General features: G+C 46.2%; 1 protein-coding gene across 3 annotated transcripts in view; it reads right to left on the bottom strand.

The window, feature by feature from the left end:
- The window catches only part of WBP1L (WW domain binding protein 1 like), a 59,238-nt gene extending 46,382 nt beyond the window's left edge, over positions 1-12,856 (bottom strand). The window contains exons 1-2 of one of the 3 annotated variants that reach the window (XM_059851887.1): positions 12,700-12,767; positions 5,772-5,887 (exon numbers count right to left, since the gene is read on the bottom strand). In XM_059851887.1, the coding sequence (XP_059707870.1) occupies positions 5,772-5,798 (27 nt within the window). In that variant the 5' untranslated portion in view covers positions 5,799-5,887; positions 12,700-12,767. Of the gene's footprint in view, positions 1-5,771; positions 5,888-12,699 lie in introns of all 3 variants that reach the window. The other 2 variants (XM_059851885.1, XM_059851889.1) reach the window with 2 other exon arrangements.
- Between the last annotated feature and the right edge of the window lie 4,187 nt (positions 12,857-17,043).

Genomic DNA, 17,043 nt, shown 5'->3' with positions numbered 1-17,043 from the left:
ATGAAAGCAAAGAGGGGATTTTAAAAAAGTACTTGCTTAGAAGTTTTGGAGGAAAAGAACAACTCCTAGTTTTCCTTCCATATTTAGGCTGAGACTTTTTCAGTATTTCCACTGTTGCGAAACAGAACACAGAAGAAAACAAATCTTCTTTGACTACACAGAAGTGCCAACCAGAAAATAAGCCACAAAAGCTTGTATAAATACATGCATATCCCAAAAACCAGATGCACCTATCAAAGCATTGTTTAAAGTTTGTCTGAGTTGAGAGTGTAACTGAACTCTCTGTACTTGTTGCTAAGAACAATTTTACTCAAAATAATAACCAGGATTCAAACCAAGTAAGAAATAATGAACTTGGGTTTAATTGGTTTGCGAGAAACCCAATTTGCAAGTGCTATCCTTAGCCAGCTATTGAATATGACTGAGCCCAGAAGGCACTGTGATGAGTGACTTAAGTGGAGGCACCCTACACCCACCAACATTCCTGCTGAATGAATGTGAAATCGGCAAGAATTGCTTTTATTTATCTTACTAAAAGCATTTCTTGGAAGGGCTGGAAAAATTTATTTCAGATGGATTTCTCAGCTGAGAACAAAGTTGTATTTATTATAATTATGCACTCTCCAGTGTGGCCTGCCTTGCTGAGAAAGAACATTAAATTCAGCTGTGCACGAACTCATGGAAATGACCTTTTTGAATGAAAATGCTGCAGCAAGAGACTTGTGGAGCATTCTCACTAAATAACTTACTGTCTGCAACTTGCAGATTAGTGCTCAGACCACTGATTTTAGCTGCTTCTTACATGGGCACAAGTCCACATGAGGTCAATCATGAGGTCAACCTGAGAATAAATCCTGTGTGCTGCAGAATGCAGTATAGAGAACTGTACTTGGTCTCCAGTCCAGTATGGAATTATGAACTTTTGTTAACCGTGATGTACAAGCATAACATTGCAAGGCACTTTAAAGAGGTCTTTTCTGCAGGACACCCAGTGTTCCCTTTATATAAGAGGATCAAAGGTGTTATTAACACAAACAGAACAAGCTCTCACTTTAACGAGAGCAACAAATGCAAAAACATACACCCACCACCCATGCAGAAATAGCCTGCTCCTTCTTTGTGGAAGGACAAGGATTATCTGAAAGACTTGGGGAGAAGACAGGTTAGCACTGAAGAACTAGCAAGTTAAACTAGAATGCTCATTTCATCACCAAATGAAAGGCAAAATTTAAAACAGCAAGAGTGCAAGACACACGCTTGTTTGAAAATTAAAGATGTCATTTCAGAGTGCACATATAAAATGTCCCCCTTAGACCCATCAGATGATCTTACTCTTTGCAGAAAGGTTGGGTATCTCATCCTGTGAAGAACTTAACACAGATGTCTGAGCCTTCCCAGCAGCTGGGCAGTCGAATTCCTGGTGCCAAAGAAAGCAAGGCAAGCTTTCGTGATGACGTCCAGGACATCTCATGGGCAATTGGAAATCATTCCTCTGCCTGCACAGCCCAAGAGCATCCCACAAGGATCAGGATCTGCTGGCAACCTACTCCAGGCTCCCTCTCCCTTTCACTTCCAAGGTATGCTCTTATGGTTCATGGACATCTGAAGATTTTGGTATGCAGTTCAAAAGCCTAGAAAAGAGACTACCCTGTACTAAGAAGTATCCAGAAGTCAAAATGCAGCTGTAAAAACAGTTTGTGCTGCCAGTTTGGGTTCTGCACTCCCTTTTCAGATTCTGCATTTGCACTTCAGCCAGCTCCCACTGCTCTGCTCGCTGAACCTGCTGCTTTGGTTCCAAATCTCCATCTCTGTGTGCTGTTGTCTCCAGGGGGAAATAAGATACAAGAAACTCCATGTTTTGACTTTGCTACAGAACCAATTAACTCAGCTGCAAAAAAGGAAAAGCTTTCACTTGAAGGAATAGTTTTCCATGCACAAACAGAGCACATGCAATTTGTGAGGGGCACTAAAGCTCAATCCTCATGTGTCTTCACATGTTGATTATTTACAGTAATGCTTTCCAGATAAATTGAAGAACAGTCTCCACTCAAGTACTGAAGAAGCCAAGAACAATAAAACTGTATCTCGACAATTAGGTAAAGCTTGACCATAGTACTCGAGGGCATTAAAAACCTTTGGACCAAAACCTTGCAGAAGAAAAGCAAGTGCTTCTTAGTTAACAATTAATAATTTAGACCTGAAGATTTTTAGTCAGACATCCAGCTGAAGAGGAAAATTACACACTATTTATACAGCCAGTACCACCCAATCCCCTACTATTTTGATACAAAAAAATACAGTTCATAGTACATTTGCCATTTTAATGTCCCCATTGGAGATGAGAAATGTGAAATTACTTTCTTAATATCATGTGGTAAGCCAGGATCACAACTGAAGAGTTCTTGCAAAACTACTTCTTCATCAAAGGGAGTACATTGGGGTGTTTCAAAAATATTTTAAATAATATTTATAGAATCAGTCTAAAAAAACCCAAAACTAAAGCTAAACCCCAATTTTTTTTTTAATTTTTCCCCATTGTTGCACTATCTTTTGGGTTAAGTAAGCTAGCAAGGCACTTCACCCTCGAGAACCCTCATAATAAGCAGATGCAAGATGCCTGCTGCTAGGATAGGGAAAAAGCTGACCAACACAGAAGCAGTGCAAGACTTGTAAATGAAGAGGTTATTAAGTTGAACCAGATAAAAGAAGTATGTTTAAAGACCATTTCTTTAATTAGAGACACTAGTTAAAATCATAAACAAGTTTTACCTTGCAGCCTGTCCTGAAGGAAAGTGCCTTCAGAAGGACGGTTGGCAGGCAGTGCCTTGTGTGAGAAGAGTCACTGATATGAAGAGCTCTCAGCAAAAAGAATACAAATAAACAAAATCTAGGGTCATTCATTTCAGAGTCTGTCCCAGCTTGTGAAGTGCCACTAGAACTTAAAGTTTCCAGAACTGTAAAAATAACGTTTTCTGTGTAATGATAAAGGCTACATCAACAGCAGCACTCAGCCAGCCTCCAGATAACACTCATGCAAGGTACACAGTTTCATAGACACAAATAAACCCTCCATTTGTTTGGCTCCAAAAGATCAAGATGGCCCACACCATCCAGCCAGGTCACTGTTAACATCTCATCTAGTGCTGCTTTCCTCCCCTGAAGACTTCTACATTTTCCAGCTGAAGCAAACTGTTCACTGCCTTGCATACACAGATTTAGTCCTGTTTTATTAGAACACACTGAATGTACTTAATCCTTTGGTTGCACTTCTAAAACCTTTTAGAGTTGGATTACAGCAAGAAGAGTTTTGGTTACATACTGTTAGATAACACAGACAAGAAACCATCACTGTCACACTTTGTCTTGCTCAAAGTTTATCTGCTCTGTTAAAGGCTGTGAAAAAAGGAGATTAGTCTGAGCCTCATCCACACCAGGAATACAGCAAGCCCTTATATTTCACACCAGCCCGAAGTTACATGCCAGCAAAGGTGAAACAAGGCAACAAGAGATCTGTCTGGCCCTTAAACTAAAGTTTTCCTGGCACAATGCTTCTCAAAATATGTATATCATGCTGAAAATAAAGGAGGACTGCTTCTCCAGCTAGTCCATCTAAAGAAAGCAGACTGCAGGTTTTAGAAGAGAAAATGATTGCTTCAGAGCTCCTGAATTCATCTTTGGCAGGATGATCTTTGGACTTTGGAGTCAAATGATGGGCCTAAGAGCACAAAATAGGTCTGAGGAGAAAAATCTCCTAACTCTTGTTTTGACAGCCTAACCACTGGTTTAGTATGAAGACAGACTCTGGAAAGTAGAAATAAAAAGAGCAGAAAAGCAAGAAACTCAGTAAAAACAATGAGCCACAAACATGAGAGTAATATGAATAACCAAACATGTGAGATGCAAAAATTCCTAGTGAGATAAGTTGGAAAAATGAGCAAAACAGTGAGACAAAAGGAAAACAATACAGCTAGGAAAAAAAGTAGAGGGAAATAAGAGCTCTTATTTTTGACACAACGATGTAAGATAGGCTCTGTTGGAGTCCAAGTGCTAAGTGTCAGTAAATGGAGACAATCAGCAATGACAGATGTCTGCAAGCCTGTTTTATCTAAGCTGCAGATCACAGGAGGTTGGAGAGTCAAATGCAAGCTGTTTGTGAAGTTTGCATCTTCTAAAAAGACAGAAGTCAAAAACGACAAGGTAATTTGAAGACAACTCAACACAGGCATAACCCTTCTCCTTCTCCTCTTTGGCATTCACTGTTTAAAGCAGTCTGCAAACAAATGAGGCAACCACTAAGAAAAAGAGGAATTCATCACACAGAAGACCCAGACATGAGTCATGACTTTCACATGTATTCAGGTAGTTACATGCCTTCCAAGCAGAGTAGAGGTCTTTCAGATCATAACTGAAGAAAATTCTTTCCTTCCCCCAAGAAGAGAGGCAAGTTTGGTAATTTTACAGTTACAATTGATACACAGGATGTGATGAAGTCAGCCCAGGATGAAGTCAGCCCAGTGTTGTGGCCTTGAGGACTGCCTTCTTCAAAGGTTTTGTTCAGTGTTTACAACACCCCTGTACTAAGCCCACCACCTTCTCCAGCCCTTCCCTTACCTCCTGGCTCATTGTGATCTCAGCCCCCACTTAACCCTTTCATTCCACACCAGTCACTCTGAATTCTTGTTTAGCTCAGCTCTAAAATGTGCTTTTACCCACTGCTACTTCTGTGGGACAGATTTTCTGCCCATCACCAGTGGGATGGCTATCACAGGGGATAATTTATGCAACAGGATGGCCTGATCTTCTGCTGGAGACACAAGACATGCAGTTTCCATGGGTTCCTGCCAGCAGTCATCCACCACCTGGGATTTAAAGAGGATCCCAAACAGAGAAAGAGGTTTTTAAAACAAACAAGTGACTACTGATACAGCGCAAACAAATAAAAAATCTTATTACACAGAGTAAGGAATACAGAACTTAGAAGGAAGAGGACTTCTGCATATTTTGCATTCCTTCTGTATCAGGCCTTTGGTGTGGCTACCACCATTACACCATTGTTTGACTGGAAGTATTATCTGAGACTGTCTTTCTTGATTATCAGCTCTGATTCCACAATAAGTTAAAAAAAGGTCTCTTGTGGACAACCGTACTTGACCTGCTGGTCATATCTTTGTGCTGGACATGAGAGAAAAGAGTGAATCCGTTCTGCTCACTAAAAAGCCTTTGCACTGTCTGTAGGCAAGTCATTAATGGTCAAGTGTCTTCCCTGCTTCCAAAGGAACATTTGACACCTTTTACACAGGGAAAGCTCAGCATGGCTGGTGAGATTCCTGACAAAACACACTCTTCATAGCTGTTGCTACAGCTTATCAACCTTTTCACCTTCAATTTGCTCTTTAGCCAGCGGGAGACAAAATGAAAAATAAAAGTAGCTGTGTAACCACTGGAGCTCTCCTCCCATAAATGTTTTCCACAAGGCTGACTGACTTTGCAGGCTCACAAACTGTGAGCTCCAATGGAGGCTCTGGTAAGAGGCAGGGCACATATCATATCAGTCAACCCAACTCAAAAATTTCCCAGTGCTAATAAGCTCACTAGTGTAGTTTCTCACTCAGTGATCCCCTGTTTGGTTGGTTTTATAAGGTGTCTCTGCTTATCTGTTTTCAGGAATTCTGATGAAATTTTAGGCATCTTTGAGGTATCTTCCTGTCAAATTTCATTCAAGTTGGTCAGTAGCTTCAAAATGGATGGACTGATAACTACATAAAGCTCACCTTCTTCTGTGAATTATCTTCTTTCATTAATAAAATTCATTTTCCTGCTCAAGTCACTCTCTCTCCCTTATCCAGGACTTTCAACAAATGTCAGTATCTTGACAAGCTCACTCAGCCTGAAGTAGAGCCAAGAGAGGGTTAGTTTCTGCTTTTCCCATGTTCCCTCCCAGATCTCAAAAATAAATCCCCACAAGCAACAAAACAAACAAACAAACAAACAAAAAACCCCAACCAAAACACAAAAGAAACCCCCAAACCCAAACACAAAAAACCAAACCCCATGGACCTCCACTCGAATTGCCTCTGAAATTTTTATTACTGCCTTGCACACACCAAAACTAGAGATGAAATAAAAACACATCACCATTAGAAGAAACAAATTTCCACCTCATAGTAATGGAGAAGATTAAAGAGGAAAGAAGGGAGAATCCTCTTCTTCATTGCTAACAGATCTTTCCTTTCTTAAGTTTCACTCTTTGCTCTGCTAGTCCTAAAGACTGCAGTCAGGAACTCAAGGTCTTGATACTCTACAAAAAAAGGAAACGTCCCTGTTGTCTCTTATTCCCTAAACCCAGCACCCTGCAACTTGTCAGTCCTGGCAGCTGCTTGCCATACCCACCTATACCTCTGCAACCCATTGTCAGCAAGAAGCCATTTAAAATGCTGCTGGCCAAAGCTCTGTGTCCTCAGGATCTGCACTGGGAATCTCCCCTCAGTCACTTCCTCATAAGCTTCCTGTGCACTGTCAGTGATTGGATTTGGTTTACAATATGCCAGTATAAAAGTGCTTGGGAAGAAGGAACTGTCAGAAACCTGCATCTGAATCTCCTACACAACCCAGTTCTCATGTCCTTTTTCTCTGACCAGTTTGGACCAGCCTCGGGTGATGCCAGGTGGATGGATACTGGCTCAGCAGAGAAGGCCTGCAAACAAGCAGCACCACAAGGTGCCTTCACACAAAATATAGTCTCTCCCTTCTATTTGCAGGTGTTTGTTCAGGGCAGAGCATGCCAAGGAGCATTGGCTATATTGGCATTAAATGGTTTGTCCTGCTGCATCAGTCTGTCACCATCACCTACGTCACTTTGCACCTAGCAAACCCCGCATGCGAACTGCTCTGTTGCAGTTCCAAAAGCAATTGCACACACGACAGCTATCATCTAAAAATAATACTGGAGGTGGTGATCCCACTGATAATCACATCATTAGAGAAGAACCAAGCTTTTCCTTGTCCAAGCAGATAAACAGCAGGTCTCTGCAGCACCTTGAGCCTTCCTCTGCAGTCAAACAGTATCTACTGCTGAAATCACGGAAAAAACTTCATTTGTGACTGCCACACCAACACACTTCTTTTAACAAGCGAGCTAAAGGCATGCAATTCCTGCTTGGCAAGCCTGTCCTCTCCAGCCAACTGTTATTTCAGGTACATTTGTTACATGCACTCTTTACAGGCCCAGCCACACAATCACCTGTCACAGCTCCACTGCCACAGCATCCAGGGGTTGGCATCTCACAACATCTCTTCTTAGCTGCGGGCCTTCCAATCACACACGACAGCAGGGGGAAGGAGGGATCCAACTTCCCTGTCAGCATCTCTCAAGGAACTTGTGCAAGAATACCGTCCACCACCCTGAGCTCTCTTCCTCTGACTCAGAAGCACATACCGAAACCTGGCATAATCAGGCTGTCCTGCAATGTGCAATGAGCATCTCTGCCTTGCCATGACTAATTGCCCTTCCAGGACTGTCACCAGCCCCACCTCAGAGAAAGCTTTCAAGATCTCTGACATGCTGACTCCTTTCCCCTACATTGCAAAAACAGCAGCACAGCTTGCCTGCTTGTTGTGGATTCATTTGTTTAATTCTGAAACAAATGCAAGAAAAGACTGTGTAAGAGACATAAAGTCATTGGTTATATGCATTAATAAGCTCAGAGGATTCCTATGCAGCTATCCAGAAAGGGCAAATGCTTACCCTGTAAAGCAGGGCAGCTCAGACCAGAGGAATATCCCCAAACCTGGTACCACGTACATGCTGTCAGGAGACAGAACAAAACGTGCAGCTCAGCATTACTGAAACTGCTGGACATGCCTGACAAGGAGACCTTTGCATAGGCACAGCCACAACCACAGGGCACATCAGAGACAGCACTGCATGGAGAAGTAGGCCACAAGATCATTAGCCCAACAATAGCTTTTTGCCACAAGCAAAAGTCTGTTCAATCCTGCCAATCCTCCCAATGTGACATAAAGGGGAGAAAAAAAGGCAAAAAGAAAAGGTGGGCAGTTTGCATTTATTAAATATATTGCCCATTACCTCAGAGGATAGCCATATGGGGGATCATAAAGAAACACAAACTATTACCAACATTAGCACCCTTCTAATGCCACAGAAAGACGAAGGTGAACATCAACATAACACCACATTAACAGAGGCTGACAGAACCATATAAAAGAGCAGAGTTTCCATTTTTGCCAGCAGAAAAGCAGCTGTTGAAGATGCTTAGAGAAGCAGCATTTCTGGGAATGAAAGTGAGGGTTCAGTGGGTGTTTTAGCCAGGTCTGAATAACTGCTGTTGAAATGTGGCCAAACACTGAGCACATCCATCCTCTGCCTCCCTGCCAATGGCAGATCACCACTTTAGGCAGGACCTCAGAGCAGAGCAGCACCTCATACAGCAGGGCCACTGCTCAGGGACACCCAGTACTGGACGCTCCCACTAGCCAGATGTGGCTGACCTGGCCCAACAGGCTGGGAGGATGGAAAAATCCCCAACCATTGCAAAACAACTCTGGCAGATGAAACCTTCTAAGTTCCCTTCTCACACACAACTCTGCAACAGTTGCCCAAGTTCATTCTTAAACAGGTGCTAGTTATATTTTTCTTAACTAATATTTGCAGGGTGGTAGGGAAATTCTCAGAAAGACAATGACAGGTCCCAGTCACAGAGATGCCTTGACTTCTTTGATGAAATCTGCCACTGTCCTCTCCAGGATTCACTGGACATTTTCAGACCTGGCTTTCCATCTGCTGCCCAGCTGCAGAGATGCAAGTTGAAAGTCTTAAAGCATTTTGTGTAATTATGAGTGCAACTCACAAACAAAATTTAATCAGCAGGAAAGTGTGCTATACAGATGAGACACCAGAGTTCACGGTGGTATAATCATCCCAGAAAGAACAGTCCTTAACACAGCCTGCAGTTATTTAGAGGTTCCTGTTCTAAGCAAGTGCATCACGTACTTTGATCTCTGCTGCCTCCTGCCAAAATTGTGGATATTAGCAAGCCAAAAAACCAAGAGTCTCAGACAAAGATATGGTTGACAAAATACATCCTATGGTTACACAAGCAGCTCTCCCCCTGAAGGAACCTGATGCATTTCAGGAGACACAGAAGTGCAGTTGTAACTAATTAACTTTACCTTAATCAAAAACGTTGTTTTAAACTTACAGATGAGGAGTCTGTTACATGAGAATTGAAACTTTGCTGTTCAATTCACAGACTACCTGAAGTGATGCTCTGAAAGGGCATCCAGTCAAAGCCTTGGATGAAGAAGCATGGTAATGCTACATTGGTGCAGTCAGAGCTGTGGTCACCAAAACTGTGTTACAGGGGTGTTAGCCATAGTGACAGTCCTGCCGAGTTGTTCCTTAAAGCAAGGATCTGTCCTCTTTGTCACATATGATGAATCATGCCTCAAGTCACAGTACTTCAAGCAAATTCTTTAATTTGGGATTAAATCTGTCTCTACGAACATGCTTCTACCAGATTTTGTCTCAAAACCACCTTATTAGAGAAAGACAGATTCCACAGACTTGTCACATAGTTAACATTCACTTAAATCTCTTGTTTTTAAAGACAACAACAGTTGAGAAAACTATGTGATAATTAAATTGCAGGCATGGGAAGCAGACAGATTGTTGAGACGGTCAAATAACCTTTATTCTGCCTTTTAGAAACAAACTACGATAGAAAAATGATTAATGTTTAAAGTTTTTCATTACAAACTTTATCAATTTCATTATGAAATATATTAATTTCTTATTTCCTTCTGCCACAAACTGAGAAGAAGCACATAGCTGAGGTGTGCTGCTAAGACTCCACTTCTACAGCTGCTACTGAACACAGCTAGATTTCTTCCTCCTGTGATGTTTATCCTGATTTTATTACAACATAATTGGAATACTTCAGCCTGTAATCTACTAATAAATGCTTCCACTCGAGTTAACAAAGTTTCGTGCTCTGATTACAAGTGAAACTGCAATGAATAGTCATGGAGACAGATAAACCTGGATTTGGGATAGAAGATAATATAACAGCCCATCATTTTCTCTGTGATCCACCTTAGTTAAAAGAAAGGTCTTTGACAATCCTGGGCAGTCTGGACTTATTTTAACCTGAAAAATCAGACACTCCTGCAGAGCACAGTGTGTTCTCCTGAATGTTTGTTCAGTGCTAGGCAGTACAGCTCCACCTCCTGAATTATTTAAAGGACACATTTCTTGCAGCCCAGCCTTAGACCACCAGGTCTGTGGTACAGTTCTTCCAGGCAAGGGGACACAGACCCTGAGCAAGAAGCTCTCCCTGACAGCAGAAGCAATCAGGACATAGAAATGTCTGCAAGGTATATGGAAGTAGGCAGCAGTCACCAGAGGCAGCAAGGGCAACAGCACTCTGGAGAGAACAAAAGACAAATGCTGTCTGGGTTTCAGGAAGAAACACAGGAACCTTTGGTGCAGAGATCTTCCAAGTCCAGCACTGCCCCACTGCAGGTCTTCTCTGTGAACTCACTGGCTCACTCTCATGAAAACAGGCTCTAAGGCAACACCAAAGCAGATGAAGTTTTGTTACATGCTCATTTCTCAAGATCCTACATTACCACGCTGGTTTTTGAGTGGGCAGCTGTCAATCTCTAGTGTGCAGTGAGATAATTCCAGCCTTTTGACAGACAGAGTATACATTTAAGATCTAAAAAAAGCTGTGAGAGTTTTATATAGACAGACTATGGAAAAGAAATTAGTAAAAGATGCATCCCTATCCAAGTGCTCTTAAAGAAAACGTAGGCAGCCCAAGCTGTTCTCCCCCACTCTCATGTATTGTACCACTCAAGACATATTATTTCAGGATTATTCCTGGTGTACTGACTAGAGAGTATATCCACAAGTCACAAATGCCACTATTCCACATGCAATCCAGATGTACAATTGCTTCCATGCCCTCCTCCTTTTTTCTTTCTTCCTTTTCTACTTCCTCTTTGTTTGACTAATGTATAAACTGTCTGAGACAGGGAGCATCTTGCACATTCTTCAAAGCAGGTATGACATTTTTATTAGCATGTATAGGGTAGTAGAGACTCACAGCTACCATACAGATAATCCTACCACCTGACCACTGCTCACAGCTGGGTACCACAACAGAGAGCAAAACGGTTCTGAGATGTGCTTGTTTACGTTTAGTTTATGTACCTCAGCCTGCAGGTGAAACGGAGCAAGCACCAGGACTTCCATCTATTAAAGGCAGTTGAGACAATGTGAAAAATACACAGTTCAACACAATCCTGCAGCTGGATCCCTAGGGCAGGAACAGCCAAGCCTTAGCCTCAGTGTGGCTGAAGGGAATTCGGAATGGCTCTAGGAACAGCGAATTACACAGCTTTTAAAGTATATCTGGTGCTCTCAACACCTTGAAATAACATCTGCAATTGTAGACAAACTCCTCACCTCCTCCTCCTGCAGAAGTATTGGGAAGTGTTTTAGTGGACACCTTCCAGAAGGACACATCCATCTGCATCCTTCTGACATTAAGCACAACACATCCCCATGACACCTGTGACCCACAGTCACAGATCAGCATCTCACTATCTCTGACCTTCAACAAATGCAAACTGCAATTTGTACTTTATACAGAAGACACCATATCAAACCAGAAGTCATCATATTCCATCCATGCTCTCCACAAGGTGAAAAAGGCATAATGACTCCATGAACCATAAGATCCATGCACAGATTGCTTGGCAGAGTGCAGTCCTCACTGAGCACCACTGAACATACACGTCAAGGTGGGAGAAGTTACAGGTGTGTACACTGCTGGACACAAGACCACCACTGGAGATGTGAACAGTACATATTGTAGCACAGACAGGAGACAGAGAAAAGAGATGAAAAAGAGGGGGCCAACTTCATTAAAACCCTTCCCAGGCATGACAAAAGTAGTAATCGGGTGGTCAGAGCCTACAAAGACAAGGCCTGGCTCCCCTCGTCCCAGCTGTAACAGCTCCCTCTTCCTTCCCGCTCCTGACAGGTGTGCGCCGAAGCTCCTTCTCCACTGCTCCTGCCACGGGAAGACCAGCTCACCTGTCCTGGGCAGCACCACACAAGTCCCACTTTCCTACTGACCCACGTCTTCTGCCCCATTGCCACCCTCCAGCTCACTCCAAACCTCCTTCAGCCCTGTCCCCTCACAGGTCACCTTGCCCCCTGTCACCACCTCTAAAATATACCTGCACCTCCACCCGCAAGCCCCTGCGCACCTGCCAGCTCCAGCCTCCTGCCCTCACAACAGCCACCTTTCTCTTGGTGTCCAGTCAAACACCTTTCTCCTCGTCCTGCAGCCACTCTGCCGCACAATGCCCCTGCAAGCGGCATTGCCACCCGTGCCTGGATCCCTACACCACCTCTCCATCCCCACGGTACACAGGAACCCCCAAAACCTCTGCATCTCCCCCAGCTTCACTCAAGTCACGGGGCTCCTCAAACCTTAGGCGGGCCCCCAAAAGCTTCTTCCACCTGGCACACCCGGCCAGCCCCGCCGGTGCCCCTGCCGCAAGGGCCGGCGCAGCCCCCCGCACTCACTGCCGCCCCTTTTCCCCGGGACGCAGCCCCCCGGCACGGCACGGCGCGACCCCAGACCCCCCCGAGCGGCCCCCCCCTACCTGGGCGGGCTCCGCGCCGGCGGGCAGCCCCTCGGGCAGGGCCTGGAGCAGCAGCAGGGCCATGGCGGCGCGGAGCCTCCTCGCCATGCCCCCCACCCCCGCTCCCGCCTCCCCGGCCCGACTGCGGCCCGGGACGGGAGCCCAGGGGCACCCCGCGCCCGGACCCGCCCTCGGCACTCCTCTATTGGGCGGCCGGCGCAGCTTTCCGCTTGCCATTGATTCAGTGCGATGTCGCTTATGGCAAAACCGGGAGGGGCGGGGTCTGCGCGCAGGGCGCTGCCATCTTGAGTGTGGCACAGCGAGGAGGGAGACTGCAGGCGTACTCGGGCCGCCATGTTGTGAGTGGCGGAACTGGCTGGAGACGGGCGCGGGGTCTGCGCGCACACACACACACACAGACAGACGCACAGACAGACCCACAGCTTCCCTGTGGCCGCCAGGCACTCATCCTCCATTCAGCTGGTCACTCCTGCTCAGCATGAGCCCTGCTCAGCCTCCTCCCCAGTGCGCTCACATTGTCCCAAACCCCAGCAGCAAGGCCGGACCTGGGGCACCCCGGGAAGGGCGGCATGGAGAGGGCGCTGGGATGGCAGCAGCGGCATGGCACTGGGCTCAGGGCGTCCGGTGGGTAGCAATCTGTTGGTGCCAGCACCACTGGCAGACATAAGCAGCATGGAGAAGGGGATCTCCCCCTGCAGCTCTGTCCCAGCCTGTCCCCACACAGTGATCATGCACACTTCCCAGCCGGAGTGGGGGCACCTTGAGCACTTGGCATTGATTCACAGCTCGGCAGAGACAGCCCATGTTCCTGGGCAGTGTCAGAGGGTTTCTGCACTGCTGCTCCCAGCATACCAGACAGCCTCCATGCTGGATTGGCATGATGAGGTTCATCCGATGCTCAGATAACACGTTAAGAAAGGCCAGAAAAAATAATTGGTTTAGCAACTTATCTCCTGCCCTGGCTTTTTTCTATCCAGATCAGCTCTCTTGCCTACTGCTAGTGTGGGCCGGCAGGCGTTCACCCATCACACCTTCACCATGCTCGCTCCTCTTCCTGTGGCAGCCAGATCCCGGCCTCCAGCGGCCCTTGGGGCTGAAGACAGTCCCTTCCTGCTGGGACTGCCAGCACTTGAGGGAGCCCAGCAGCCTCCCAGCCCCTACTCAGGCTCTGCTGCAGACCAACGTGACATCTTTGGTGTGGTGGCCATTTGAAGTGAGGTCATAAACACGCTGGAATACTGACATTTCCGCCACACACAGTTATTGAAGGAGCTTTATTCCTGTTCCCAGCTAGCCCTGAAATTAGAGGCACAGCAGGGAGAAGGCATGGAGTTCATGGGAGCACAGGACAAGCCCAGATCAGGTGTGACTCATTGTTGGAAAGCAATTAACACTTGCTGCTCTTCCCAAGCAGGGATTTGTGACTCTGACTCTTTGCAATGAGGTTTCCTTCCTGTTGCAATGGGAAATGGAGGCCAGACTGGCCGCAGCTTGGCAGCAACTCCTCTGCTCCCCAGTGTGACCAAGGCTGCAGACTTAATGTGATTCTGCGGAGAGCTGGCAGGCACTGGCTGCAGTGGCCATGTCCAGAGTGATGTGAGCTGTTGAGATGACTTGAATCCTCAGGGGGAGATTCCAGCTATAACCTAGAAACCTAGAAACCCTGCTGAGCTGAACTGTCAGCTGGCATAAATCCATGTTGATCTAAAGAGGGAATCCACTGCTGTAAGCTCAGGGAGGCGGGAGGGAAGCTCTGTCTTGAGCATGGCTTGCCAATTCTATAAGCCCAGAGCAAACCTCTTACTCTGTCCCTAAGCAATAAACTGCACCACGTCCCACTCCCCAGGGCAGGGGAAGACCTGATGCGAGATGGCAATAGCACTTCAGGGGGTCTCTGTGCTCCACTGCCCCTCTAGAATGGCTGAGGGCGGGAAAAAAGGAGTGGCCAAACAGCTGGGGCTTTGCTGCCATGGTCTCAAGTTTGGCTTCGTGTGGCTGCTGCCCCAGAATCACTGCCCAAAGAGCTCCCTGCCCTGCCAGGACCCCTCCAAACTGCCAAGGCAGGAGGGGTGAACAGCAAGAACAGGGAAAAGGCTGTTTTTGGGTGCTACCGCACATCATTTTAGAAACATCGCCATGCTCCCAAGCATGCCAGAGGCAGCTTGGACCCAAAAGACTGCTACAGGTACTTTTCTGAAAGCCCTCATGGCTGTTTTGGGTGTAGGACAAGAGCAGCGTGAGCTAAGGAGCTTAAGAAAAGCAGAGGCCAGTCTGCTTGTGGCTCCTCTCCACTCCCAGCAGGAGTGACATCTGTTTCATTTCATGTGCTTATCTATTACTTTAATTGTGCTTTAACAAGAGATCTAATAATGCCCAGGGAATGGATATACAAGTTTGAACATGTTTTCCTACTTTCTGCTCTGCTGTTAATTATTTCAGAGCTCTTTTACAGCTTTCTTGAAGTAGCTACATGTGGTTGGAGACATTATCCTTTGCCTGTTGCAGCTTTGGCAGAAGCCAACCTGCTGTGGATACAGCTTGGCACTTAGAGAAGTACCTTTTGCTTTTGGCTGCTCTCTCTGAAGGAGCAGAATGGGTAATGTGTCTCTACTCAGGCACGTGGCTGATGTGAGAGTGCTGCTGCCCTACAGATCTGACACAAATCCCTGACTGGAGGGAGGAGCATGGATCATCCACTGGGCTATGGGACTCTCAAAGCGGGGGCTTTACTCCAGGACCTGGGCTCCTTTCTCCCCCAAACTAGGCTGCAGCACACTCAAGCTGCTCTCCTTTGGGGTTGGAGAGGCCACATGGTGGACCCAAGATAGCATCATGAAACTCTGCCTGGCCATGAAGATAAACAGCACCCATGGGTGTAGGAAGGGTCTCCCAGTGTTATCCTCCCAGGCCCCAGAAGAGGATGTCTGTCACTGTGAGCACAGCACAATCACCTTTGTCTCTTGCCATGGGATTTTACAGCCCCAAGAACCTCTTGGGGAAGGCTGCCATTGAATGCCCAAGGGTTTCAGAGCTCATGCCATGCCTTACACTCTTCCTTTTCCTGGCCCCTTTGCTCACCCTCACCCTGATGCTTGGTCAGTCACAAAGCCCACACTTTTCCCTTCCAAGGCAAGCATGAGACACACATACCAGCCCAGCTCAGAGAACCAGAAACAGAGATCAGCCAGAAGCACAACTCACAGCTGGTTTTTAAAAATCACATTTATTTTTCAACCTTCCTCTGCTGTTTGCAGTGCAGCAGCACTGAGTGAATTCAGAGCCTGAGTGAATGCCTTGACAGCTCTGTGAGAAGAAAGAGAGAAGCTACTGTAGAGTGTTCAGTGGAGGGCCACAAAGATGATGAGGGATTTGGACCATCTCTTATGAGGAGAGAAGAGGTCTGTTCAGTCTGGAAAAAAAGACTGAGAGGGATCTCATCTGTGCATATAAATATCTCAAAGGCAGGTGTCAAGGGCATGGTGCCAGGCTCTTTTCAGTGGTGCCCAGCAACAGGACAAGGAACAATGGCCATAAACTAAACCACAAGAAGTTCCACCTCAACATGAGGAAGAAATTCTTTACAGTGAGGATAGCAAAGCACTGGAACAGGCTGCCCAGGCAGGTTGTGGAGTGTCCCTCTCTGGAAATACTCAAAACTCACCAGGATACATTCCTGTGTGACCAGCTCTAGTGACCCCGCCTCAGCAGGGGAGCTGGAATAGATGACCTCCAGAGGTCCTTCCAACCCTAACAATTCCATCATTTCCGTGTCTTCTTCCCCATGTCAAAGGGGCACAGTGACAATTGTTCCCTAAAGCTGCAGTTTCATGGTTTCACTGTGGGGACCAGAGATGTAGGACAAGGGTGACAGTGCTCAGAGGAATGAAAAAAATTAGAGCTACAAAAAATTAGCTATTCCTTTCATGGCTTGTGGCAAACACAGAGTGAATAGAACCTGAGAGCAAGGAATGCATAGTCCAAGCATTGGTCTCTGGACTTTGGGATGGTCACTCTCATGGTGCAGAGAGAACAGGTCCCTTCACACCTGCCAAGGCATGATCCATCTCTTGGGAAGAGGCTACTGTGGTAGTTTAAGGCAGGAATGTGGTTTGGTTGCTGGTACAATGGCAGGATATCTGCTTTTAGAGGTAGAACTGTGCTCTGAGCCAAGGGAGAGAGCCTCATGCCTCATGGGGCCAAACCCACTGAGGCCCAGACAGGCTGGGCCAAAGGAAGGCACAGGAAGTGCAGGCATCCCTCAGGGCAAGAGGGACATGGGAAGGCTGAGACATCATGGACCCATGTCCATGCCATGCAGCAGATGGGCATGGGTCAGGACAAGCT

This window comes from Haemorhous mexicanus, chromosome 7 (assembly GCF_027477595.1).
Source record: "Haemorhous mexicanus isolate bHaeMex1 chromosome 7, bHaeMex1.pri, whole genome shotgun sequence".
Classification (NCBI taxonomy): domain Eukaryota; kingdom Metazoa; phylum Chordata; class Aves; order Passeriformes; family Fringillidae; genus Haemorhous; species Haemorhous mexicanus.
Note: the sequence above shows the minus strand (reverse complement) of the source record. Positions and strands in the feature narration are given on the sequence as shown.